The sequence below is a fragment of the Athene noctua genome, chromosome 4, assembly GCF_965140245.1.
Source record: "Athene noctua chromosome 4, bAthNoc1.hap1.1, whole genome shotgun sequence".
NCBI classification, from domain to species: Eukaryota; Metazoa; Chordata; class Aves; order Strigiformes; family Strigidae; genus Athene; species Athene noctua.
In genome coordinates this window covers 33,958,513-33,985,945 of record NC_134040.1, presented here as the reverse complement: position 1 = coordinate 33,985,945, position 27,433 = coordinate 33,958,513, and the positions used below count along the sequence as shown (strand labels likewise).

At 38.9% G+C, this 27,433-nt stretch overlaps 1 protein-coding gene across 9 annotated transcripts in view; it reads right to left on the bottom strand.

Annotated features, from left to right (window-relative positions):
* Positions 1–4,436: 4,436 nt before the first annotated feature.
* PTPN13 (protein tyrosine phosphatase non-receptor type 13) overlaps positions 4,437–27,433 on the bottom strand; it is a 131,847-nt gene continuing 108,850 nt past the window's right edge. For 8 of the 9 annotated variants that reach the window (XM_074904942.1, XM_074904945.1, XM_074904943.1 and 5 more), the window contains 22 exons: positions 26,905–26,990; positions 25,910–26,072; positions 24,772–24,986; positions 24,584–24,682; positions 22,785–23,146; positions 22,412–22,589; positions 21,042–21,200; positions 19,159–19,330; positions 18,817–19,027; positions 17,821–17,891; positions 16,267–16,322; positions 15,459–15,615; positions 14,961–15,137; positions 13,383–13,465; positions 12,121–12,176; positions 10,878–10,981; positions 9,580–9,728; positions 8,926–9,016; positions 7,874–8,211; positions 7,137–7,352; positions 5,951–6,013; positions 4,437–5,257 (listed from right to left, as the gene is read on the bottom strand). In XM_074904942.1, coding sequence (XP_074761043.1) covers positions 5,180–5,257; positions 5,951–6,013; positions 7,137–7,352; positions 7,874–8,211; positions 8,926–9,016; positions 9,580–9,728; positions 10,878–10,981; positions 12,121–12,176; positions 13,383–13,465; positions 14,961–15,137; positions 15,459–15,615; positions 16,267–16,322; positions 17,821–17,891; positions 18,817–19,027; positions 19,159–19,330; positions 21,042–21,200; positions 22,412–22,589; positions 22,785–23,146; positions 24,584–24,682; positions 24,772–24,986; positions 25,910–26,072; positions 26,905–26,990 — 3,284 coding nt within the window. In that variant the 3' untranslated portion in view covers positions 4,437–5,179. The remainder of the gene's footprint in view (positions 5,258–5,950; positions 6,014–7,136; positions 7,353–7,873; positions 8,212–8,925; positions 9,017–9,579; positions 9,729–10,877; positions 10,982–12,120; positions 12,177–13,382; positions 13,466–14,960; positions 15,138–15,458; positions 15,616–16,266; positions 16,323–17,820; positions 17,892–18,816; positions 19,028–19,158; positions 19,331–21,041; positions 21,201–22,411; positions 22,590–22,784; positions 23,147–24,583; positions 24,683–24,771; positions 24,987–25,909; positions 26,073–26,904; positions 26,991–27,433) is intronic. The other variant, XM_074904941.1, reaches the window with a different exon arrangement.

The window sequence follows — 27,433 nt, the reverse complement described above, 5'->3', positions numbered from 1 at the left end:
TGGCATGCTGCTATTTTTCTCCTTACGAAGAGAGCTGGCTGAAGGTAACAAGCACTATTCTGCTCCTGGAAGAGGAAACACTTTCCCCCAGATAAAATAATCTAGTCATTATAGATTATTTCCCCCCACCTCCCTCTCTGAACTCTTCCCCCCCTCAGGCCCTCTTTGAACTCTGCACCACTTCTGCTCTGAGATCCTTAGAGGACCTGAACATGCTTCCAGGAGATTATCCATGAATCAAAAGGTGAATTTTTTTTTTTTTTTTTATACAGACCTTTGTATCTCACAGCATGTTTGACTTATCTTCAGACAAATGCAGACATCTTTTCACTGTTTCTGGGTTTATTTTATTTTGCCTTGTATCAAGTTTGATTTTCAAACATTACCAGGGGAATATATAATTTGCTATTTCAACTTACAGACAAGAAGTGTATACTCAGCAATGGAGATGTATTTTATACAGCTGTGTATCAAGCATTTCTCTTTCACTGGTAAGTCTTTTTTTCGTTGGTGCATTTCTCCCCTTCAATCAATTTTTTTCACTTCCTGTGAAAATAACTGCTGAATTACATTGTATCACAGGTAAGATGGAAGCAATATACCACAGAAACCCCACAGAACCTACTGTGCCTTTAATACTCAGAGCTCTTGCAATGCTGTCCTCTCAAAGCTGCTTAAACGATGAGTAACATTTCCCTGAACTTACCCTTCAGCTCGCCAAGATCAACTGCACTAGTACAGCAGCACAGAAGAGATTCTCCACTTCAGCCCTGCTAACAGCCAAAAACCACTTGATGTTTGCCTCTAGTTTTGTTCTGACTTGAGTATCAGGGGATGTCATAAATGCAATCTTGCATCCTGCTGATGGCTCACACTCTTGAAAGTTAGCAAAGTGCCTTCCACTCCATTAACAAAATTTCATCCTCAGCTCATAGGTTTGTGTACCCTGGGTGCTGTAGAAAAGACACCACAGACATCACGTATATTAAAAATGGGTTCATTCCTGTGAGAAAGACTGAGAAGACATGAACCAGGAGGTTGCTAACATACACAAGGGGCCAAGATGTTTTGGTTTTCCAGTAGAAGAGGTGGTGGTGTGTGCGTTTGTTTTAACATGGAGGAAGTCAGAAGCACTGTGTAAGCATTATACCACCTGCAAGTCAGCCATTTTTAAACCTTAAAAGCTTCGATTAAAATTTTCTTCTACACTGCACTACTTATCCCGGCTCAACTATTGTCTTGTGCCTGTATTGAAGAGGTTTGCAGGGGTGATATTACATTGGCTTCTGCCACACATTCAGAATCACTGCAGAAGACCTTCACTATGATGTAGGTCACTTCACAGAAAGAGCTGTCCAGCTACCAAGATCTCTCCCATGTCATCTTTCACTGTTCTCCTAAGTCCCACTTCATCATACAGACAGAAGACTTTTTGCAGCTGCAGAATCACCTGAAGACCCAAGACGATGGGTCTGTTTGGGCTTGCACCATCAGAGAATGACGTACAAGTGCTTTAACAGAAATACAGGCCCACACCCTGGTTATGAGCCTCCTTCCACTCACTTACAGGAGATATTAAAACAAGAAGATATTAAAATATTTTTCTACTACCTGTCAGAATCCTCCTGCAATACAGTGAGCATGTGATAAATGAAAGCATTCCCTATACACAGCAAACTTTTCAATCATTCTCAAGTACCTCTTTTCCCCAGATAGCTGGTTTTAAAAGGGCGTAAGTTGTAAAGGAAGAGGCTGCTTAGAAGCATTCAAGGAGCAACAGCAATGAGCCCTCCAAACAGTCTCCATGGAGCAACTGGAATTCCACCTTCGTAGGCTGTTGCCAATCTCTAGCATAGGCAAAGACCAGCAAGAAAATAAAGGTATGATAAATGTGGCACAGGGCTGCTTATGTAGCAAAGTGTGTATGCTTCTATCAGTTAACTTGGTTCAAATAAAAAAAGGATCCTTTCTCTCTTGGGTTAACACACAAAGACAGTTCTTTAGAACCATAATGGGTAATATATCAGGTTTTTTTCCTAGTCTGGTAAACTTCGTAATGAAAATTTGATACCTTCTTAAAAAAAAAAAAAAAAAAAAAAGGCTTTCAGCTGGAGCATGTCCTGGTTCCTTACTAAGCAAGACGTCACAGTGAGGAAAAAATCCCAAAGAAAAAAACCAAGGAACCAAAACCAAACCAAACCAAAAATCCCAACCCAAACAAAGAAACAAAAAAAACCCAAAGAAACACTCAAGATTTTTTCCCCCCTGAAAATTATATCACCAGCATACTAAGAAAGCACACAGCACTTCTTCCATTCAATAAACTAGCTTCTCGGTCATTCTGTTTTCTTGTAGTAAATTTTGACCTGTGGATTTATTTCAACCAAACTGACCATGTTAAGTGTCACAGCCAGCAAGTTCCACCTGCTATCAGAAAACAGACACCTACCCAGTGTCCTCAACAGGCATTAAGGTGAGGGAGTGCTCCCTCTTTATTAGATATTCGATTCCTCAAGGTTGAGATGAAAAACCCAAAGGAATTCAGACCACTTATCAAGAGGCCAATGCCACCTTTCACCATACTTAGGAACAGCCAAATGCTTCCCATTGGGGCCCATCTGTTTTATCACAAAAGTCAGGGTAATCAGGAATCTGGCCAAGAAAACTTCGTATAGGAACTCCATGCTATTTCTACATGACGTTATTTTCAGCTACATACTGATGGTACTGGGAGGTTTATTTCAGATGGAAAGAGCTGGATCAAACAGATTGAAGGCAGATGTGGAAGGGCCACATTTGTTCAGACAACGATGCTTTGCTCCACAAGATCTACAGTTTCTTTAAAAGAGTTAAAATAGTTAATAAGTGAGTAGGGATAGCTGGGTTTCCCAGATGGACTTCTGGGGTTGGGGTCCAATACAATACCTGAACATAAGCAGGGTGAATAGACAGGTCTATTTATTCATTGATGATTCTAAGAAACTGAAAAGACCGTTTGGTGGTGGGGGGCGCTGTTTCCTTTTACTGAGGATGGGGAGGTTAGGACAAGTTAATTATCCTCTGCTTTTCTATGAGCCTATCATGAAAAGGAAATTGCATATAACACACCATAAACCTCCATATTTGTGATGACAAGCAGCAAAACCTAGAATCTTGTACTGATTTGTATTTTCCATAAACTGTAATCTGCTGCAAATTGCTTGTGTCATACCGAAGTGGGCTTCATGTACACAGAAATCAGTTCCTGTTTCTACATGATTTGGCATGTATTTGAAGACACCTAAAGGAAGAATTCAACTTCCTTAACCATACTGTCTCATTTGCATAACCATTTTTTTGTTTCTAAAAACCATACATACTCAAATCCTCTGAACTTACTATTTATGTTAAAACAGTAGCAGCAGTGTATCAACTAGCTGCGTTTATTTACTTTGTCTGTTGGCAACTGTAGTCCTGAAAATCTTGTCTTCATTTTAAAGCTCCTTCATATAGGTGTACTGCCAACACAACTAGTCAATTTGTCTCTGATTCTATCTACATAGAATTAATTTTTCTTCCTCAAACTACACTGCTCTGAAAAAGGCACAATTTTTCAACTGCACTGGTATGCTGGAGGAAATAAAAAACATAGTATTACTGTGACAAGTGAAAAAGGCTTTTTTCCTCTTTGAGGTTATGCTATTGCTAGCCAGAACACCATTAAACAAGCAAGGCAGTGACTATTTCATTTTTGGGACATCAGAACACAGTGGGTTATTATTTTTAAGAGTGAAAACCTTGGATAATCACAGGCCTCTGAACTTACTCCCACCACTGCAATGCAGAATCATCAAATAAGTACTCTTATGCCCTTCCTGACAGCACAAGTCACAAGCTTCAGTTCTGGTATGGCTTGCTGGGATAGGAATCTGCTTAAACCCTTGAACAGGCCCCTGTGCTGGCTGATGGCAGTTATTCATTGTCCAAAGTTCCCATACAGCATAAAATGAAGATTTTCTCTCAGAACAGTTTCAATGGTTTACAATATCACTAAACTACTGAGTTACTTGGAACCTGGTATCCCACCTCCCACCTCAAACCTGGCTGCTTTAAGCAGAACAGATCACTGACATAGCACCCAAGTGTAAACATACCCTCCAAAAATGTGATACAGGTCTCAATGCCCAGGTATGCTGAAAAATGAGGAGGAAAGGAAAATATCCTTTTCCTGGCACCACAGTGTGGAAACTCCAGAAAGGAATCCACAGTTCTTCAGATTTTTTTCAAATGGACACTGAAGAACAGGACACTGAAAATTTAAACTGTGGAACAGACCTTTTGTTGCAAATTTCTTAAGTACAGCAACCACAATGAAGGATAGCATGTTAGGCCAAGAAAAATGTCACAAGGACACAAAAATATCCAGACCCACTGATCAGTGTACTTTAGGTGTATTTTTTATTTACAGAGTGGAGATGTCTAATCAGTTATAAGGTTAGACACCTGATAATTCAGCTTTTTTTTGTAAAAGTATATAAATATATACACGAAGCTCTACCAAGTAAACATTATTAACGGTAGTACTTACAGTAAACATTCACTACTATCTTTATGCTAACTGGCATCTCTTAAAGCTTAAATGCTGATTCCAAGATATCCTCTATAAAATAGCTGTAGCTGTACTAAAAGGGCAAAAATTCTGTGCCATAAACAAGCTTTTAAAAGATACTAACAAAATGTCTTTGTAATGAAGTTTGCCAGGATAAAAATACTGCTTCATCCCTCCCACTCCCCCACTTCATAAGAAACAAGTACCCCAAAAGAGTTGCAGAACTGCAGAAAGTATAAGATTACCTTTTTCTTCTTTTTTTTTTTTTTAATTAAAATATTTTTATTTCAGTATTTTATCACATATTAAGGAAGCTGCAAAAAAATGCAGCTTTATTAAATACTATTTACTGTTATACAAAAATCTCACAATATGTGTCCATGGGGCCAAAGACATTAGTGGTATTGTATGAACTATCCCTTTTCCTTATAACTATATACCTTATTTGGAATGATGGAGAGACTTTATAGAAGAGACATTTGACAGCAACTGAAGAAAGGGACTGGAAAACTATTGGCAGAATTAAAACAAGTGTGAGAGCCTCTAGACCTCCTTGCTTCCTTATTTTAAAAGCACTTCTGCTTCGGTACTTTATTTGCCTTTTTGTTCTTCATGTTGGAGGTGATTCAGGACATAAAGGACAACTTGATAGCAGAAAATGTACTGATCCTGTAAAGGAAAGGAAATCAGAACATGTGAAAAATGCTTGCACCACCTAAGCAATTCACTCTCACCTGCACTTCACAGGTGCACAGCACTTGATTTCAATACTATTTCTACAGTTAAATAAAAAAACCCCCACAAAACAAAAAACCCACAGTGGAGAAATATGCAACTTCAGCTTAAAACAAATACAAGGGCTCTCCTGCCACTAAAGATATACTTTTATAAGGGACATTTATCCTCCTTTCACGCCAAACCACCTCAGGCAGAGTAAGTACTTTACGTAAGCCGAAACGAAGACAGCAAGTGAATTTCAAGGTCTTGCATCGATGCCAACTAATACAGAACTCAGGTGACAGTGCAACTTATCTTAATTTCAGTGATACAGGTGTGGAATCTAATACATGCTTTAGGGTGTGAGGTGGGGCTGATAGTTTTGTGGTTTGCTTTTATATTTTAAAAAAAAAACCCCTATGATTTGACAATTTCTTCACATTCAAAAAAAAAAGTGTAGATTTTTAGCAAGACCTTGTGATGTCCATCTCTAAGGTAAAGTTAGGAATAATTTAGATCTAGAGCTAACTAAAACATTAATTTAATTTCTGGTTGAATATGTCCCCAAAGGAGATTTCAAGACATCTCTGGTAGTATCAGTGATTCATAGCAGCCTTCTCTTGTACACTTGGGGAATCCACTCACCTCTGTCTGAACCATGCCATGTCTCTGCAGACGCATCGTGCGCACCAGGTCTGAGATGTCAAACTACCAAAACAAAGAGCAGTTTAAACATTCAAAAAAGACATACGTGCAAACATCCCCAGCATCAAACCAAGGAATCCAACTAGGTACATTAAACATTTAGTAGCGAAACAAGTAACAATTCACCATAGCCTATGCATATCTGGTAGGTAACCAGCATGTGCTGGCCCTGGGCAATACGGATGTGGCCCTCTTACACCAGACACCCTTCTCTTAGTTTTTTTTCCACTGTGCACAGGCTCTCTTGCTTACTCTTACTGGGAACTGAGTGTGCAGAAAATAGAGCCCCTTGGTCCAACCTAACAAAACACTTTTTATTTCCCCAGGTCTATAAAGTTCTAGACATCTAGCAGGCAGTGAGAAACCCTGCTGAGCTAAGTATGACTTAGTTAATCTTCTCTACAAATTCACAAAAAGATGCTACACCATGCCACTGAAGAACATAATTGTAAGGAAGCTAGCACCCTCCTGTGGATCCCCCTAGAAAGTGTATCCCTGGTTATTTTGAAAAAGGTAATTTTGAAGATAAATAAATTTTAATATAAATAAATCTCCAGCAGAAATGTTTGTACACTGAATTTTTGATTCAGTGGCCTAAACAGATACTCTGGTTGGCTTCTAGCTGCCCTCCAACAGTACATGGTTCTCTGACCAACCAAGTGCCACAACTCTCAAACCTAACGCCTTTTAACATGATAGTTCTTTATCCAGCCAGGTAAGGCAGGTGTTTTAACTTCTCCTTCAATTGCCCAAGTCATCATGGCAACACACTCTTGTTCCCAAGCCATATGTCAGAGGTCTGCTGTAGTAGGAGATGTCCTTGTAACATACCCTAGAACATCTCAAGTGGCATCTAAGAAAGTTGAATTGCTGAGGTGTCAACAAACATAACAAGATTCCCTGAGCTAGCTCAAGAACCTGTGGATGTTAAAGCTCTCCCCACCTCTGGGATCAACAACATTTCACAGGTACTGCTGTTTTACACCCTGATTTATGTTACATTAAGACATGGCCAGCATGCTACTCTCAAAACCATGGCATATTCTTTAAACAATTTAATAGATCCAGTAGAACACATTTCCTGCAAGTCAAAAACACAGCTTAGCCCATCCTCTGGGGTACTCACATCGAGGTCTCTGCTGATTAACTCTAAAACAACGTCTATACAAATAAGGGTCCCTGATCGTCCAATGCCCGCACTGCAGTGAGTTACAATGGGTCCTGATTTGTGGACATGCCGCATGTAGGAGATAAAAGTAAGCAGGTCATCTGGTTGAGAAGGGGTGTCATGGTCAGGCCAGGCGATGAAGTTCAGATGGGAAATGTGTCGTACTTCACCTGTCTGGGGTTTAAAAACAACAAAATGTAACACATGGGAAGAATAAAAAGACAAAATGTAAGTTAAAGGAAACGTCTCAGAAGAGGGGGATTTTCCCAATAAAACAAGAGAAACAATGAGCTACACTGAAAATAACTACAGAGTAATTGAGTAGTATAAGGTTCACTGTGCAGACTGAGCTGATCACACCAAGGAAGAAAGCAGCTAGACTAAATTATTAGTGAATTTATATCCCTACAATGTTTCTGTGGCCAAAGGCACCTAAGAAGCCAAAATTTAGATTCTCATTAGCATAATTAAATCACCTCCTGGCCCAACTGCCTTCTTCTATAAAGGTCAGAGTAGCACAAGCTGCAATGAGGAAGCATTGCCCAGTAATGTTCACTGGGCAAAGAGGAGAAGCAGCCCCAGGTTACTACTTGATGTAGACACTGTGATTGAAAGCAGGCAAGTCAGAAGTATGAGGATAAAAATGCTAACATTCAGAAAAAAGATTTTCAGCATGCAGAATTAGATTCACTTACTTGAATCTCTTCCAGCTCCAGCACTCTAATGATAAATCCCTTCAACTGCTGGAGTCTTACAAGAGCAAGCCGTAGTCTATCATTTATCATGGTGGTTTTATTGAGTACATCTGGCCAGTAACGCTGGCATTTTATCTTTTCTCCTTCAACCTCCTGAGTCATCATGGCAATCACAGTACAGTTTTGCTCCCAAACCATTTGCCAGAAATCTGCCACAGTAGTAGGGAGAGGTCCTTGACATGCAATGTAAACGAACTCTTCATTACCCACTGGCATGCGAATGAAGCTAGCGTTGATGTATCCACCTTCAATCCCAAGAGGTACTCTAGTGGTGTCATCTGCAATCCCCACACAACAAAAATACCAGTGTTATGCATGTACATAATTAGACCATCACACAATAAGATGCTGAGCCTTACACACTCACATAGTACTTATTTCCACAAATGCTTCCAGATCTTATTTAAAAAAAAAAACCACACCAAAAAATCACTACAATAGTTGCTTTAGGATACTAATCAGCACTCTTTGAAGAAACAAAAAGATGGCTAGGGGAGAAATCTGTATCAGCAGACATAGGATACGTAATTTGAACTGCAGCACCTCTGAAACTGTGGTTGAACATTTCTCACTCAACTAACCTTCAACAGTTCTCACTTCTTCACACATCTCCCACCTAACAAACAGAATTTTGTTGCAGGGAATTTACTGACAATAGTATAAATGTCTGTTTTTCCAATTCTACATGGGTAAAAGTGGAAAAATCTTGTCTAGCTCCATATCATTTAAGACACAGGATCTGCTGAAACAACTGAAGAATCTGTGAACATCCATCCTCACCTACTATAGCAGTCTACTGTTCACCAATCTTGAACTGCTTTACAAATGCTTGCTTTAAATGTGTAGAAAGTGAGTGGCAGTTTTACTTTTTTCCCTACTCAGTAGCAGAAGTAGGACTGGGGCTCAAATCATTCCAGATCTGATTCAATTCATGTGACCACACAGGTGGTGACAAAGTATCAACAATGAACTTCAGACTAGTGAGGACTTACAAGGAAGTATGTTTTTATATCTGTTCTTTTTCCTATTCTCCTTTGCTTGTCCAATCAAACACTGATCCAAAGGTTTTAACTCCTGAAGGTTCTGTAAAGAAGCAATTACATGTGCATTAGAAAGCACTGAATGGTAACAAGTGTTAAGAGCAGTTACGTAACCAAGTCTTTAGCAGACAGTGATTTAGAAAAATATAAAATCCTAATACAGATGTGCAAAATAATGCAGTCACAAGAAGGAATCTAATTTCATATATCTAAGAAAATGAAACAAAATTTTAAAAACTGCATCCAGTAAATATTTTCTCTTATTCTCCAAAAAACATGGTTGTCTTAAGATTTTGGAAAGGCTGTTTTCACATTCTGCAGCTAGATTTCACAGCCTTTATTTACCTTATCTATGTCTGTTAACATCATATTCACCTGGTAATATACCAGGAGTAAGAATGTTGTAAATGTACTTTTGAACTCAATTCCCAGTTCAAACTAATCTCTCAGCAGCTAGTGCAGAGAAGTGGATGGGGGGAGAAGGGAGAGAAGTCCTTGGTAAAATTTTTTTCATCCCTTTAGAACTGAAGATTAAGAACTGTGGTATTCTATTTCTAACCGTTTCATAGTAGAAAAAAGGACTTTAAAGGACAAATAGTTACTCACTTCAATCTCTTTAGAAGGGACTCCCTGTTCCAGCAATCCACGTAACATCCTGATCACCGATTTCAGTTTGGCTCCTGAATACTTGCCTCCAGGGAGCACATTCACAGTAGGGAGTGCAGAGATCTCTTCATTTGTCACTAAAGGGAGATCTAACAGAAGAACAAGACTGCTTGTCTTTAAATATAAATAAATGAATAGCTAAAATCAGGGGAACTTAAACTGTAGTGCAATGTTGTATTTCTTTGTTGCTGTTCACCACTGTATTACCTGTTTTCTCCAGAACGCCTCCAAACACCAGAGAGAATACACAGATGTTCTCTCTGTGTGACAGGTAAAACCAAATTAACTGACAAAACCAGTATGATGCAAAATCAGCTTTGATGAATCCAGGAATGAAAGGGAGTATTTGCCAATAAATACATTGAAACAAACTTCAAATACATTTTAAATTTAAGTTCTTCATACAACATCTACAAAACTGATGAACGTACACAGGGAAGAAATCAGAACTCTTCACTTAAACATCACAGCCTGTGACTTTGTTTTTAGCACTTATGCTTACATGTCTTTTGAGTGGTAATCGCAAGATGTGTTAAATACATCTTTTTTTCTTCCAATAAAGCCTGCTTTCTATCAGGCCTTCAGTGTGAAGCACAACAAAATAAATAAACCAAGAGTCTCTGGTATAGCAATTAAAAGTGCCCTAAATCTACTGGCTTAGTGTAAAGTTTTACATGGATTATTTGTTTTTCTTTTAATGAAAGCAGACAGAAGGCTGCTATATGTGAATTTCAGGAACTGACACTTCTAATGCTATCTCAAAAAGTAAAGACTAGATTCTGCCAAACGCATCAAATTGATTAGTGTACTACTCTGCCACGCTGAGCAGCAGTGGAAGAATGAGAGTCAAGATAAAGAAAAAATATTGCCTAATTTGACCATGGAGTAGCTGACATATGAAGCACACAATATATTGATCTGATGACAGTCCAACATCTATATTGTTTCAGCTTTTGTCAGATAGATACTATGAAAAAAAGCATCTCAGCCGGTTTCAACTCTACTACAGCTCCAGGCACAACATTGCCAATACTTATTCCTATTAACTCCCGCATATTTATCACACAAAGCTGTAAAGATCCTTTCCAGTGGGTTGCTGAGCTGTTAGATTTCTCATTATACCTGTCATTACACCCTCAAAACATATCCAGGGTAATTTTAAAATTCACTTTTGACATTTCATCTATTTAACAGACTAAATCCTCAGTTTTCCACTGATTATTTGTTAAAGTTCTTGCCTTTATTTACATGTTCCTGGCTGACTGATTCAATCGGCAGTTCATCACTTCCCCACGTGATTTCATCTTCATCTCCTTGGCTCAAGGGAGGTTGTGGAAGAGATCTGTAAGACGACAAGGTATGGAATAAGAAAGAACACCTAGAAATAACCAACACATTTGCAATCTAATAAATAAATCCCTGGAAAATAATTTATAGCTACAAATACTTCTGGACTGGATCCATACCAGTAATCTCAAAAACCCACCATTTTTTTCTTTTTTTAAATCCCTAGTGGCAATTTGAAAAAGGTAACAGTGGTAAAAGAGCCAGGAAGACATGAAGCTAGTAATAACTATCCCTGCCATTACTTTTCAAAGGCTAAGCAGTCAAATAACATCCAATAGCAGATTTGTACCGTTCACATAATTTACTACCTATATACCAGAATGTCTATTTTCAATTGCAAGTTTTCTAGCTTTGCTGAAGATGGTGATAAATGTATTAAGTATTTTAGGTCATAATGTCACAGCTTGTGCCAAGTCTCAACCCAAAACTTCCCACAAACTTAATCAAAACATAAAAATAAGCATATACAGTATATACACTTTGACCAAAGCTTCACTTAGACTAAGGACTAAAGTTATTTCACAAAGAAAAATAATCTTGTGAATTTCAAAAATTCAAGGTGGCTCAAAGGGACAGCTAGTAACTTGGCCAGGCATATCCTTAGTAAGTTATTCATGTAAAAAACAGAAAATAAGCCCTAAGCACCCAAATGGGAACAGATAGACCAGTGGAACTCTACGTTTCTATGCTCTAAAAAACCCCTATATATAGTTTCTATGCCCTAAAACCAGAAGTAGTAACATTAATGCAACTTGTAAAGATTCAAACTGAAGACAGCACTGTTTGTTTTCTTCATGTGCAGGTACCAAGTTTTTAGTACAATGCAAATTATTTGGAGCCATCTGAACACAACCTAGCTACATGTTATAAACACATATCAAAGGCATAAATAAAACTAGGGCACAGTAAGCCACAAAGCTGAGTAGTACTCGGGCAATTTATAACCTTTTAAATAAAAAGGCCAGACAGAGCAATACAACAAGACATTGCACAGATGTTTTACAGGGTTTGTTTTGGTTTGGGAGTGTTGTTTTTTTGTTTTGCTTTGGTTTTCCCTCTATTATAACATATCCCACTTCAGAGTTTCAGAATTCACAGGTTTGCTTTCTAGCAACACTAGAAAAGAAATCTTACCTTTCTGGCATAGCTTTTACTTCACAATAGTCTTCACAACCATTTACATGTGTTGGCTAGTAGAAGAAATATTTCAAAATACATTAAAGGACATAGTCGTTACACTTACCCACTGTAAATTTTTAAACATTTAACAATTACATGGAACATTTCTAAAGGGTAATAAGTTCAAAGCAGCACATAATGAAAGACTCCTCTTTTAGACAGCTCATTAACCCAAAATAACAGAGGACAAGAGCACTAAGCACTCGGAAAGAGGGTCTACTCTAACAAGGCCAAAAACCTATCTTAAAATCATTCCTGACTCACAGCAGCAGTAAAGCCATCAAAATTTTCTCCTCTGACTTCTTTTGTTTCTAATACTTAAAAACCCTTTATGAGACAAACAAGTTTGACAGTGAAAACTTCTGCCTTCTGGCAAGTCACCATTCCTATGCAGAACAGAACAGGGCTTTACCTCTGAATGACAGGTACTCCTATACACACCTTCCCCAACAGATGATGAAGACTCAGCAGAAAAGGTGGCATTTCAAAACCTCTGCAAAACCATTTATACTTATTAGGCCAGCTTTCAAGTTTCCACTGCCATACTCAGAGAATTTTAGTTGCGGATCTCCTAGCATGCACTGACACAGAGCCAGACTCCTGATTTGACCCTCAGCTCTACTAACTGGACAGAAAGCTGCGACAGCCAGGATGTGATGAATAGAATGCTGCTGATTTGAAATACGAGACAGAACCTGGGCATCTAGTGATTGATGTAATAGGACATGCAATAATGTAAAGTAAACCACATACCGAAGTTATTCAACTTAATGAACATACCCGAGCAAAAAGGAGGAAAATGAAATCTCAAATTTACATTTTGGACGGTTAAGTCTACACAGCATTCATTGTGACTGCTTCCCTTCTCTGAGCAGGAAATCACAGAAATCTTTTACATTAAATGCCTGAAATAACACTAACAAGATAGCTTATTATCACCCTTTTTGAAAAGAGCTGTTGGGCTTTATAGGAGAAACAGTAAAATAACTCTATGCCTTGTTCTCTCATACAGTTAATTTGTGACAGAATAATCACTCTTCAAAAAATAAGGATTTTTACACCATTTACAGTTACTACTGACAAAGATGTTTTCATTTATAAGACATGTAAAGTTATTTCCACAAGTTCTATGTCAATAAGGAAAATAATAAATTGAAAAGAGTGTCTGAGAAAACAAAATCAGCAGACAAATGTCTGCCAGCTTCTTGCCATCCCACCTCTGAAAAATCTTCAGGTAAAGATGACCCATCACAATCTGTGTCTTCAGACTTATCTTCCGTCAGTTTTCCATTCATCTCTACTGGAACAAGAAAATCAGGAGATACAGCATAAACACACCAAAAGATGCCCAGGAGTCACCTCACAGATGTGAATCCTGTTATGCCTGTCTGGCACTACACAGGTGCTAAAATAACCAAGAAACATATTTTAAGTCCCTTTGCTACCAGTGTGTTGGAAAAGAGGTCTTATTGTATAGAACAATCAGCCTTCAGGCTTAACTGGAACAGCTGTCACTATACGTGAGGTTGTTTGCACAGCTAACAGAATATCTGTGCCACAGCACAATGGATGGACAGGCTAGTGCTTAGTAAGTTATCAGATTCCCATGTCAATAACGTTTCTGTAATTCAGTTACATTTAGACCAGGAGAAGGTCTAAACTAGGACTCTACTTGCTCTTTTGATTAACAAGACCTAATTAAGATGTGCCGAATAAAATCTGACTTGTATGTGTCTGCTACGGTATTTCCTTGCTGTCATATCTTATGGATTCAATTAATCTTCAGTTGCAAAGGCTAGCTGCTAGCTACAAGAAATTGGAAGTAGCAGCGCTCCAATGATATTCCACAGCTGAGGTCCTGGCACAGCCAGGAGAAACAGTAAAATAACTCCATGCTTTGTTCTCTTAGATAGATAGTTAATTTGTGATAGAATACACTATTCAAAAAATAAATGTTTGTACCCCATTTACAGTTACTACTGACAAAGGTGTTTTTATTTACAAGCCATGTAAAGCTATTTCCACAAGTTCTACGCCAATAAGAAAAATAATAAATTGAAGCAGTGTCTGGCACAGCCAGAACCTCAGTGTTCCCTGATTTCTAATGTAATGGCCAATGACAATAACCTAATGAACTTGATGAAGAGCAGCAAAGAAGTTGAAATAATTATAATTTTGGATTTTATATCTTGAGTTCTTGAACCTCTACAAGAGTAGCAAGCATCTTGCTTGACCTTTTGAAGCATACATACAGAGTGTGACACCACAAAGGAACTACAAATCCTATGCTAAATCCCAGTTAGTAACAAATGGAGCTGAGAAGATGGAATGAAGGAAAAGAAAGGTGTACAGACAAAATCAGGTAATGAAAAAGATAGTTTTTCTATGAGAGATGAAGCGGGTTGGCAAATTGTTTGGTTTTGAGAGATCTCAACCCATTTCCAAGTTGTGCAATCTTTAATCAATGAAATGTTGAAACACTTCAGCATTTCAACATGACTGTACCTGCAGAACCAGGTACCTAAACAACATGAATTCCACTTGAGACAACTCCAGAATGGGATTCATTTTCCCAGATTACTTAAAGCAAAACCCAGATATATAAAACCAGAACTTAAGTTTTTCACCTGAAGTTTGCTGGGATCAGCAACAGTGTTCTACCTGGGAAACTTTCAGTTCACACATCAATTCAATGTCAACCCTCCTCTCTCTTGCCAAATCAATTGCTTGCTTGGCACCTTGTTTCAAGAAGTATTTTTCTGTTAATTATACACTTTTTTAGAGATTCATGTTACCTGGCAGGTGATCTTCTGATGCAGCTTTCTTAAGATGTAGAAGACTCTGAGCCTCTGAAGTTGCATTATTACGATTTAAAAGGTTCTGGGCTTCCTCATCTACAACATCCAACAGATACTGGACAACTTCATTGTGATCATCATCATCATAATACTCATCATCTGGGACCTCTGTTTCTAAAGAGAAATAGTATAAAATGACAAGTTTTCCCAATATATGATATTGTGGGGGAAAAAAATTGAAGGGCCAGACACCATGGTATTATTTCTACCTGTTATTACGGCTTTCCTTCATTTCACTGTAACACAAAATCCAGTTTCCATAAATCTACTTCCAACACTAACTAGTTCTTCTAAAGCAGAGCACATGACTTGCAGATGATCTTCTAAAACTGACTGCCAGCCTAACATGGACTTATTTCTGTCTATTCAACAATGCCTTTATTCTCTTGTACACTAAAAACTGAATAATGCTATCCCCATCTCACCTCTTCTTACCTGATTTGTCACTGTGTTTAGAAAAATCTGACGTCTTGTTGGTAAAGCCAAGGGAAGGTGCATCTCCTGATCTTGAGAGATTCATTAGGCCTTCTGTGTGATGAATACTGTTTTCTGTATTTGTCTGAGAAGGTCCGAGGATGCCATTGCTATTTATCTAAGAAAGTCAAGTACAGTAAAAATTAACTCTCGAAGAATCTGTCAGTTTGCTGAAGCAGCAAGCAACCCTTAAGAAGCTTAACACTCTACTTTGCAACAAATAAACTATTCATCCGTATTCTCATGTGGGATATTTGGGTGATGGGTGGACAGCTTTTAAGTGTGTTAGAAGTTTCACTTGAAAAGAGCAAATAAAAAAAATTTTAAAGCAACTAGAAAAAAAATAAAAATCACATGTTGATGAAGAAGCAGCCACAAGAGAACACATAGTAATATTTAACATATTATAACCTTCAATACCTTTGGCCACACAACACACCATTTTTCAGAAAAAACAAAGGGGGGGGAAAAGAAAGAAAACCATCTAGTAAATGTAACATCTGTAGAAACTGTGAACAGAATGGACTTTTCTGTATCATAGCCTTGCATCCTTCTCATATAACCATTTGTTTTTTGATAAATCAGCCCCAAAGAAAGAGAAGACCAACTAAATCAACTTACATATTTATTACAATCACCGCTTATTCACATCAACTGACAATAGAAGGTTTGCATACTTTCATTAACGGATTGTTTGATTTATTTTAAAAACTGTGTGTAAAGTAGATCCTTTGGTTAATAATAATAGGCACAATAAATGAATATTTACCTTGTGCTCACAAGCGTCAGTTGTCTTTTCTGTTTTATCACAGGGATCACCACAGCCTAAACAAAAATGGGAAAAAACCAACTTCACAGCAACTTTTTCATAGAAATTAAACTAGCCCCCATCAATTATTTTTATAAAATAAACAATGTATTTAGTATTATTTTATGAAATGAATAACATTTCTGCCAACATTTCTGCCTGCCTGGTGACTGGGCATTGCCAAACTTCCATCTGAAGGAGTATATTTTAAAATGGCTTTTAGAATGTTGCGTTCAGTGAGATCAGAAAGCATGAATGCTAATACAAGAGAAATGTAGATAAACAGCTTAACAACATACAGAGAAAACATGCACCGTTGGGAAATAGGGGATGATTCCCTTTCCCCGTCATCTGACATGTGAGTCCCTTCTTGGTAAAGAAAAGAGTGATACCATGCCTATCCTAGACATCTCATTACTAATATAACAAACGAGACACAGTTGAACCAGTAGATGCTATATACCTAGCTAATAGTGAAGTTCTGGATTTTAAAATACATTTACACTTTTACAAATGAAGAAACTTGTATATAACTGAAGGCTAAGGGTAACCTTATATCTTGTCATAAATCTATGCATGACAAGACATCTACAGGAAGGGATTTTTATGTGGGGACTTCCAAGATTTGGTTACAGGGCTTGTTTCTAATGAATACATTGACTAAGTTTTTTGAAACAAAATGAGTAGCATATTTGAAAAAGATGCGAGAAAGACTAAACTGTAAGAGCTGCAATAATTTCAGAAGGCAAGAACAATACTCAAAGTTATCTAAGTACATTAAAAGAAGTGTGAAAAACAAGACTATGATGAATTGAAAGAAATGTGAAGTGCCATATTTCAAAGAAAAAAATCAAATGCTTAAGATGGTAAATAACTGCAGAAGCAGTTACTCTGCACAGAAGCAAACAGAGGTGGTAAAGGATCCTGAATCTAAGTGAGTGAACAAGGAGACTATTTAGCAAAAAGGAAGTTAATCTCACTTGGGATGTATTAACAGGGATGCTATCTACACAAACCTGGAAATAATTCTTCCTCTCTGCTTGGCACTGATGAGCCTCACCCAACGCCATGCACTGTGAGATGTAAACTAACTGGAGGGGAGCAATAAAATCGATTTAGGCTCCTTTGGTCTTGTAAAAGAGAAAACCAATGGGAGACCTGAAGCCCTTTCAAATGTAACAAATTAGTATTTTTATGCCTGGTCAGAGGAAGCAACAACATTAATATTATTAATAACAGCTATGATGATGATAATAGGGTGGGGTTTTTTAGGCTTGATATTAGAGAGAATTTCTAAACTAAAAGAGAAGTGGGATCATAAAGACACTATTGTTGAATCTCTTTTCATGGAGGTTTTAGAAGAAAGATTGAGCGAACACTTGCTGCAGCTGATCTCAGTAAGTGGAGTCCTAGTGCAGCCACTGGACTAGGATGGTACCTTAAGGCCCATATCAGTTTCTTCATTTTTATAAACATTTGCACTTTACTTGCAAAAAGTAAGCCAGTAAATCTTACCATTAGCTTTCATTAGCCATAGTTTTGAGCTATTGGGGCTCTTGGATTTTGGAAGCACTGCATGACCATCTCTATGAAAAAATGTTTACAGAAATTTTTATTAAAAAAATAAATAATGGTAATTATCAGATATTGATGTAAATACGTACTATCAGTAAAACTGCTAATCGTGCTTTCTATTACAAGTTTCAGAATACTTAAAATATTCAATGAGAGAGATTAAGTACTGTTACTTAGGTTAGTTTTTACTTCAGGGAGCACTGAAGAGTTTGTTAGAACGGGATTTTCCTTCTAGATTTCACAAAAAGATTTAACCTTGCAGCCTCAGGACTTTGTAACTCCTTCCCCTTCTGGAATAAAAGGGATTGGGAAGGAGAAAGGGAGAGACGAAGCAAAGACCAGCAAGCACAGCTGAAAGACTACAGAAACGAAGTAAATGTTTCAGTCCCAGGTAAATATTACAACAGAGTAATCTGGAGAGTGTTTTTAGACTGCTGTATTGCCATAAAATAAGCAGCAGGGATCAGTGAAAATACAGTGGTGCATGAGGATCTGTGCCATAGGGTTTTAACGTTCACCAGTGTGCTGGGACTTCCACATGACAGCAGAACTATGTAAACATGAAACATTTGATCTCTTTTTTGTGATTACAGAACCCTCAGTATCAGTTTTAAGAAAAAAGGAGTAATGGTATTTAAATAACCTTTGTTATATTTCAAAAGTGATACTCTGAATACCTGCACTTCATAGCTGGACACAGCCTTGTCTTCCCAACAAATACAAAGCACAGCAAGTACTAAGCACCCTTCTGCTCCACTGAAGCTCAAAAACTGTGAATATACAGACCCTTTTTGTGGCATCAGTCCTCGATAACATGCCATCTAGTACCACTCTGGTGAATTAGGTGTCATACCAGGAACATATTTTACCTATATACTCATACAATCACATGAGAAAACTAAAAAGTACAGGGAAGCATTTGCTTCCAAAACATACCTGGTGACTTTGAGCACCACTTTAGGAAGATTTGTTTCCAGCATTCTTTTGGCTTCTTTCAGAGTCATTCCCTGTGTGCTTACTCCATTAATATAATGGATAATATCTAGAGCATGGAGACTCTCCTCTCTGGCAGCAACAGATCTAGGGAGAATGTCACTAATATACACAACTTGGTAAAGGCTGTCATGACCGCCTGATAACAACAAACCTTTGCAGTAAAAAGGGGTAAGGGGGGGAAAGAAGGCAAGAAAAAAAAAAACAAAAAAATCAGGTTTGTTCTTCGTAACAGAAGGGAAAAATTTTGCTTTAGAACAAAAAGCACTATACTTTCTGTGTTACCTAGCTCCTCCTTATGGCACATTAGCGTAATATCAGGCAGTAAATGAGGCAACACTGGCATCTTGGGTAACTCCAAAACACGCCCCAGTACTAATCTGACAGTCTTCGGGGAAGCGCGGAGAAAGTTTACTGCATCGGTATGGCTCATGTTAGTGACATCAATGTCATTAACCTGTAAAAATAAAAGCAACAGAGATCTCCTTGTTACTCTTCAAGTAAAACAGCATGACTTTGGAAACATTATTACTGTTGACACTTGCAGTAAAGACAAAACAATAGATGCTTTATTGACAACAGTTGCAGTTCATCATACTTATGTAAAGAGACAGAACGCATTAATGTAAATGAACTTTTGCAAGTGAAGAAACAAGTTTACAGTCCAAACGTCCACATATTACACATTCTGAAGACGTATATTATTTTACTGCTCCTATTTAAAAACTGGAATGCTATAACTGCATAGGCCAACATCTGAAAGTCTGATTCACAGTCTAATCCAATCTGACTTGTATTTGCATAGCTTTATTAAGGTTTAATATTATTCAGCAGTGCTTCAGTGTCCTGATTAGCAGTGACTCACACATGTGCTCTGTGTTATGCACTTTGTCACTATCACTCACAGTGCCTCTAAGCCTAAATGCAAGCTTTCAGTCAGTCAGAAACTAATACTATAAAGGAATAGGATGCCATTCAGAGTGACCTGGAAAGCTCTAGGCACACATGAAACTCATGAGGTTCAACAAGGTCAAGTGCAAGGTCTTGCACCTGGGTCAGGACAACCCCTGGTACCAATACAGGATGAAGGGATTGAGAGCAGCCCTGAAGAGGACTTTGGGGAAACTGGCAGATGAAAAGCTGGACATGAGCTGACAACGCATGCTCACAGCCCAGGAAACCAACCACACCCAGTAGATTAATGGAGGTGATTCTCCCCCTCTGCTCTGCTCTTCTGAGACCCCACCTGCACTGCTGCATCCAGCTCTGGAGTCCTAAGCACAGGAAAGACATGGACCTGTTGGAGCAGGTTCAGAGGAGGCCACAAAATGATTGGGGGCTGGAGCACCTCCCTTACAAAGAGAGGCTGAGACAGTTGGGGTTGTTCAGCCTGGAGAAGAGAAGGCTGCAGACAGATCTTATTGCAGCCTCCCAGTACTGAAAGGGGGCTTATAAGAGAGATGGGGACAAACTTTTTAGCAGAGCCTGTTGCAATAGGACAAGGGGTAATGGTTTTCAATTAAAATTAGGGTAGATTCAGACCAGATATAAGGAAGAAATCATTTATGATGAGGGTGGTGAAACACTGGCACACGTTGCCCAGACAGGTGGTAGATGCCCCATCCCTGGAAACATTCAAGGTCAGGCTGGACAGAGCTCTGAGCAACTGGGTCTGGGTGAAGATGTCCCTGCTCATTGCAGGGAGGTGGCCTTTAAAGATCCCCTCCAACCCAAACTATTTCATGATTCTATGATGAACATCTGTACTACATGATATGTACCTGGCAAACTTTTAGAGCAAATCCCCTAAATATATTTCCTAACAATATGCTAGCCATAGATGTATTTGACCAACAACACCTTCACATATTTGAGCAACCATCTTAATGAATGATTTTCTCTTTAAGCCATTTTTTGCCATCATGAATAGTGGTTGCACACATGCCTAGCTGTGGGAGGTACCACAACTCCCCTCAATCTTCTCACATGTTTTCGTACTTGTACTTCTTTCATCCAAGTGCTATCAAAATTATGCCTTTCAGAAGGTGCATGCCTTTGTTCCTTAACCACATTTACTCTGGCCCACAACAGAGTTTGCTTTTTTTCTTTCTGACTCAAAGTCGTCCTTTTCATGCAATATCTGTATCTGAAAACATTAATTGTCTCACTTTTATCAGTCGGTCTCCAGGTCGTAGTCTCCCATCACTTTTGGCAGGATCCTGAACAATGTCGTGAATGTAGCAGCCAATGTTATCATTACCTTTGGTCACTGTAAAGCCCAGACTACCCTTTTCTGACTTTGTCATAGTGACTCGGAGCTCTACTTCCTAAGGGAAGAAAATAGCACTTTACAACACAGACAAACAGAAGTTATTTGAATGCTTTACTGAATTGAAGACAGTTAGAAATAGGCAACTGATTTACCTATTGGTCTAAGGGGACCACAAGCCTAGACAGTACCAAAACGTATGTCAAAGGCATCATCTAAACAAAATTGTGAAGGAATATGCCAAAACCAACACCTTATACTGCCCTCAACTAGCTGTCATATATAAAAAAAGGCTCTGTATTTTTCAAATAAGACAACACATCAGGAATTATTCAAATGAAGAAAGTAAGTGACTGTATTTTCCTACAATGAGATACAATACCACAGCTTATCTCAGAACTGACCATGGACATGCTTCGCGTATTTTAATTTGCATGAATTTTGATTTGAAAGATACAGATCTACCTCATTTGCATAGAAACTCACAGAGCACCAGGAAGGTTTGAGAAAAACTTCTGAAGAGTGAACTAAGAAAAGGACAGTTTGTTTCTTCTCAAAATGTAGTATGGGCTAGAACAGCTTTGTAACCTGAAAGGTCCTGACAACTGAGACACAGCAAGGCTCAATTTTAATTTTTCTTTTCCATCTGTGAGTAGACTACATAAGCATATGGAAACAGAATTCCCTTTTGATATAACACATCTCCAGGGTGACAAGAAGCTATCTCAAAAATATGCTGCATTTGCAGGAGAGCAGAAAGTCTTTGGGATTCAAGAACAGGATCTCCTTATGTCCCGATTTATCCTCCAGTCTCTGTACAACCACACAGAAACCTAACAGGGTAGAAGCAAGGTATCTGCCATTTAAACTTCAACTGAGTGCGTGGTTTAGAGGTAGGTAAATATTTAATGTGAAGTTTTCCAGCCTGCAGTGACACACAAAATAGACATATACACTACAACCTATGTACACGTGGATGCCTCCACGTTCAAAGGGCAACATATCAACTCCTCAACAGTCCAGACAGAAAATGCCTGCAGACATTTGTATGAGCAGCCAAAGTTCACTGGTTATGAATGGCATGTGCATGTGTGTCATTTATACAGCACATGTCCAGGTTAGTGCAAGTATAATGTACAGCTATTCCACTTATAAATTAACAGGCCTAACTTCTACCCAGTCACTCCAAATATCATGGCTAAAACAACTTCCAGCCGGCCACAGCAGTAGGTGTCCTTACGCTACTTAAAGACAGAAATAGTAAATTACCGGCTCATATTCTTCAGAATTTTTTTCCAACTGGCTGAGTAAAGAATCCATTCCTCCTCCCAGGTGTGGAGTCAGCTCAGAAGCAGGAGTAGCATAACATTCATTTATTAAAACAGATGCGGTAACATCAGGAACAGTTCTACAGGTTGGGATCAATGGCAAATCCAACGACAGATTACTACAGATAAACAAGCAGAAAGTAAGGATCAGCTTGTACAATGTGGCTGTCAGCCATAAATGAATGTATGGACCAATACTGACTTTACACAGATCACAAAAAGCAAAAATTAAAAAAAGTGTTTCTATGAATAGGTCCAATAAACTATTTTTGTAAACACCTTCTGCAGTATTATGATTATTATAAACAGCATACCTGTCCTCAAGCTCTGACTTGCTAGAAGCCTCTTGATCAGAATATAAGATGGTGCGAACAGCCTCCTCCTGACCACTGTGTGCCTCATACTGACTATGCGCCTGTGTCATGGCTTCCTCTGAAGTTTGGTATAGCGCAGAACTCCAGCCAAGGCCCACCTGTGCTGGCAAGTCTATCACCTCCTCATCACCACTCCTGCTGCTGTCACTGGAGCTGTCTCTTCTGGGGGGAGATTTTAGCCTTTCCTTGCTCAGATCAGTAGTTTCATTGTCATCTGAGCTGTCACCTTGTTCTCCATTTGATGGACCAGAAACTTCTCTGCTGACATCTGGAAATACTTGTTGGGGCGAATGGATGGGAGTCTACAGGGATCAAGGACACTTAATTTATCAAATTCCAGTTCTGATGACAAAAGAAAGTTGCAAAGACTGCATAAAACTACCAAAAGCAATTAGTCAGTGGGTCCTTCCATTTAGATGTTGCCTCAACTGTCTACACATATCACAGCACAGTTTCACCAAGTTCAATTCAACTTGGTCAAGACAAACTGTGCAAAACTTTAAAACATATACTGCTAAAGAACTGTAAATTCACCTAAGGAAAACAAATATACTCTTGGCTTTAGCCTTGGAGAGTCTCCTGACAGATGCCTTTAAGTATGCCCAGCAGTCACCCAGGCAATTATCATGAAATCCCTTCCAACCAGAACATGCAGCTGATGCTTCCAGTGCAAGCAAAGTCGAAGTAATCTCACAGAGGAAAGAAACAGGGAAGCCTTCAAGCAAAAAGCTACACAACAGACTACAAAAACTATGATAATTTATGCCAAAAGGAGACGTTCAGCCAAGTTACTAACTCCTGTTAGAATGAAGAAAAGTTTTGTCAATAATCACATATTCCCAAGAATGATGTCAGCTAGCAGACACACAAAGTTTAAAAGCTTCATTTATGCTTTTATGACCAAATTCTTGTGTTCACAAACACACCGATCTGTGATAATGTTATAAACAAAAATTGTCATTTGTTTATTGGTTTTTCTCTTTTTTTAATATATGCACTGTTGTATTAGTTATTCCATACTACATCAGGTTCATTACAGGACTAGTCATTCAGCTGATTTAACTTCGCTTATTTGTACATTTAAGCTTCTGTCATCAGACTAATGTTTTCTGTTTGAAAATTAAAGTAACTTAAACTGAAGACTCATTACCATTAGTTTTATACTTGCCTGTATTATGGAATGCCTACTTAGCAGGCAGATTCCCCTCAACATTCTCTGTTGCTAAAACACATTTAATTTCCACTTATTTCAACTATCCTGAAACGGTATTCTGTTCTTTTGATTTACTTACTGGAGCATTTTAGTCTTTCCAGTAAGTAAATACATCAATCTTTTCCTTGGTTTTACATGCATCAATGCCAGACAAACTGATGTTTCACAGAATATTCTTCACATATATTACGGAAATACTCAATTTCTATTTGAGATCAACTTCAAGCAATTGGGCTGAAAAGAAACTCCCACCACCAAAACAGTGTATTAAGCTAATTTTCAATGTCTTAAGCCACAAAACGGAAGGGGACCACCCCCACCCCCTATTAAATCCTTCATTTTTTCACATTTCCACAAAATGCTTGGTACACTCCTGAGGAACTTACCATAAGAATCATGTTTCTGTGAGCACCCTCCCCATCTTTCCATCCACATCTTGCATTTAACTAACCCACCTGCCCAACTGAATAAATTAACCTTCAAATAACACTTTAAAAAAAAAGTAATTATATGCCATACACCTTACCAGCAAAGAAGGATTGATGTCTGGCAATATACCAGATGGTGGCCGACAAAGAAGAAGACAGACTTCTGGAGATGTTCCCCTCAGAGCAGAGATGACTTCCTACAGCCACAGTGGGATTCATTATTAGATGCAGACCCCCAAGACTTGTGTGACTACTACAGCATAAGTTTCATTACTAAGACACAAACCTGCTGGGATAAACCCTTCAGTGATGCCCCATTCACTTTCAGAATGACGTCCCCAATTTCTATCTGCCCACTTTCTGCAGCAGGCTGCCCAGGGAAGAGCTTTTTCACCCTCACAATAGTTGAGCCCAGTTGCTCTGGTGTAAGGTTATCTTCACGGCAGAAACTGAACCCAAGGCCTGAGCTATTCTTCAACAGCTTTACCTCAAATGTGTTCTCTGCAAAAGAAACATTAATTTATTATTTCCTACAGCGCGATGGCCATAAAACCATAAAAAAAAGTGGCTGGCACTCTTACTCCAGACAGGACAATGCGCACTTCCCCCCTCACAAGGTTCTTCCACTTTACTAAACACAAGCATTATCTAAAAGATCCCTCCAAGTTAGAGAGTACAATGAGTTGATCACGACTTCTCAGTCTGCTGGCTTGCCCTGACAACATCCACAGAAAGTCAGGGTGTCTTCACTGCTCCCCAGGAAGTCCATTAAGGAGCCTGTTAAAGCACAGTGTGACACAACCTTTCTGGCCACTGATCAGATATTAGCAAGAGCAGAAACTGGAGGTCCTGGCAGATAGGATAAATCCCATGCAGGAAAACCAAAAGGCATCTGCAGGGGTTTCCCCGTCTGGGTAGGCTCCCCTCCATTTTCACAGGTGTCCAGCAAGAGAAGCTGAAATATGCCAACCTTAAGCCAGCTACACAAATCCTCTCTTTATCCAGCTCTTGATGTCTTCTCTCACCTGGACAGGAACAGCAGGACCTACAAAAGCTCTCATCTACTTTTGAGTATCTTAACCTCCCCTTGGCACTCCTTAGCAGCACGAGAGATAGCAGCACCCCTTTTACTCCAACCTTGTTACAGCCCTGGCCAGCAAGGCTGTTGAAATTGGGAAACAAGAAGCAATGAGATAGAAACACTTAATAGTAACTAAACAAAGTTACCAAGTTGTGAAAGGAAATCTTAAAAAACAAATGGAACAGCACAAAAAGGAAGAGACTGCATTATCTGCAGGGGCTTGGTATAGACTCCTACCAGCTCTTTCTCTTGTCTGTCTTTCTATTCTACAGATTTGAAGAGAAGTATTATAATAACTAAAGGATGCTTTGAAAGTTCAGACAATTGTCCTATGTGACCTGACCTGAAGTGACAAAGCTGTAATCTTTGGCATTTGTAGTTTTTGTTGCTGGTTTCTCCTGTGGCTCACATTGCCCCACCTGATTTGGAGGCGTGCATTGTGGTGTTACTGGAGCATGAACCTTGGCCACTGAAAGCTGACCTTTTTCCAACAGCAGATGCACCACCTAAAGAGATGAAACATTCTCCAATTAACTGGCAGTGGTCATGGAGATAGCACAGACTGGAGCACATGTTTCTTTCTAACTTGTCAGGGCCCTAAATTTTACAGCAGCAAGCCTTATAGACACCTTCATCCCCATACATCCTCAATGTGTTCCTTACTTTAAGGGCTGTGACAACCTCCAAAATACACTACTGGACTTGTAAGATACTTGCCAATAGAGTAAGAAAGGGTTTTCTTCCAGTAAGGCTGCGAGGGAGGGTTAAGAAGTGTCAAAGTGTCATTTGCTCATGTATATGGGGAATATAGTTAAAAACATTTTATAAAGTGAGCAAAAGAGTAGTCCTTAGCAGCTCTGAATGTGTACATTCACTGGCTATTTTCAGCTATGCATGAGCTTCCACATATGAAGCAGTTGCCATAAATAGCACTATTAAATGAGGAGACACCACTGGCAGAATTCAAGTGCTATCCAAAGACTCAACTAAAGCTGTTGACACAGCATGCAAACACAGCTGCATTTAGGGAGGTCCTTGTCTCCTCAGTGGTTCAGATTTGGGACTGGTATGTAGTATGCTGCTACAGCTGCTTTTCCACCCGTGCTGGCTTTTTACCTATGAAGCCCAGGGACAAGGAGAAACCAACCCCATGCAGACCTCTCACCCACACAAAGAGCCAGAATTTTGCTGGGGTGAGAAGTGAGACTTGAGGCCCGGGAAGCCAAGAAACCTAAGAAAGCACACCTAAAGCAACCAGGACACTGGGGACAATTCCAGTCTTCAGGTAACTTTACCTCTGGTTTACTACAGGTCAGAGTAGAACCAGCAGCTGCTTACCTGCCCAGTGTTTCTCAGTGTTTCAACTGCTTGCTTATGGGTAGCACCTTCCAAACTAATCCCATTGACTGAGAGCACACGGTCACCTACAAATGATTAATAATTTAAGAAAAAGTAGGCAGAACATAATTGATAACATGTTGATGGTGCACAGAAACCTTCGAGTCTCAGCTAACAATGACAGTTATTGAAGTATATTTTCTATCCCCTCCACACTCTGAGTCAAGAAGAGAACATTGCAACTAAACTATACAGTTGATCTTGAAGGGTCTTTTGTAGCCTAAATGATTCTACGATTCTGTGGGATAATCCCATATCAAAGCTAGTGTTAGCCATCAGAATGATAGCCTGCCACAAAGCTCAGGCTCTCTCAAGTCTACAGTGGGAATTCTCACTTCAGTAAACAATGTGGCCTAGCTTATAAATAAGAAAAGCCGTAACAACTGATTTTTTGTTTTGAGTTGCTCAGCATGCCAAGCAACAAGGCCACAAATAATACAAAGCCCTCTCTCTCCATGGCTGGAACAGA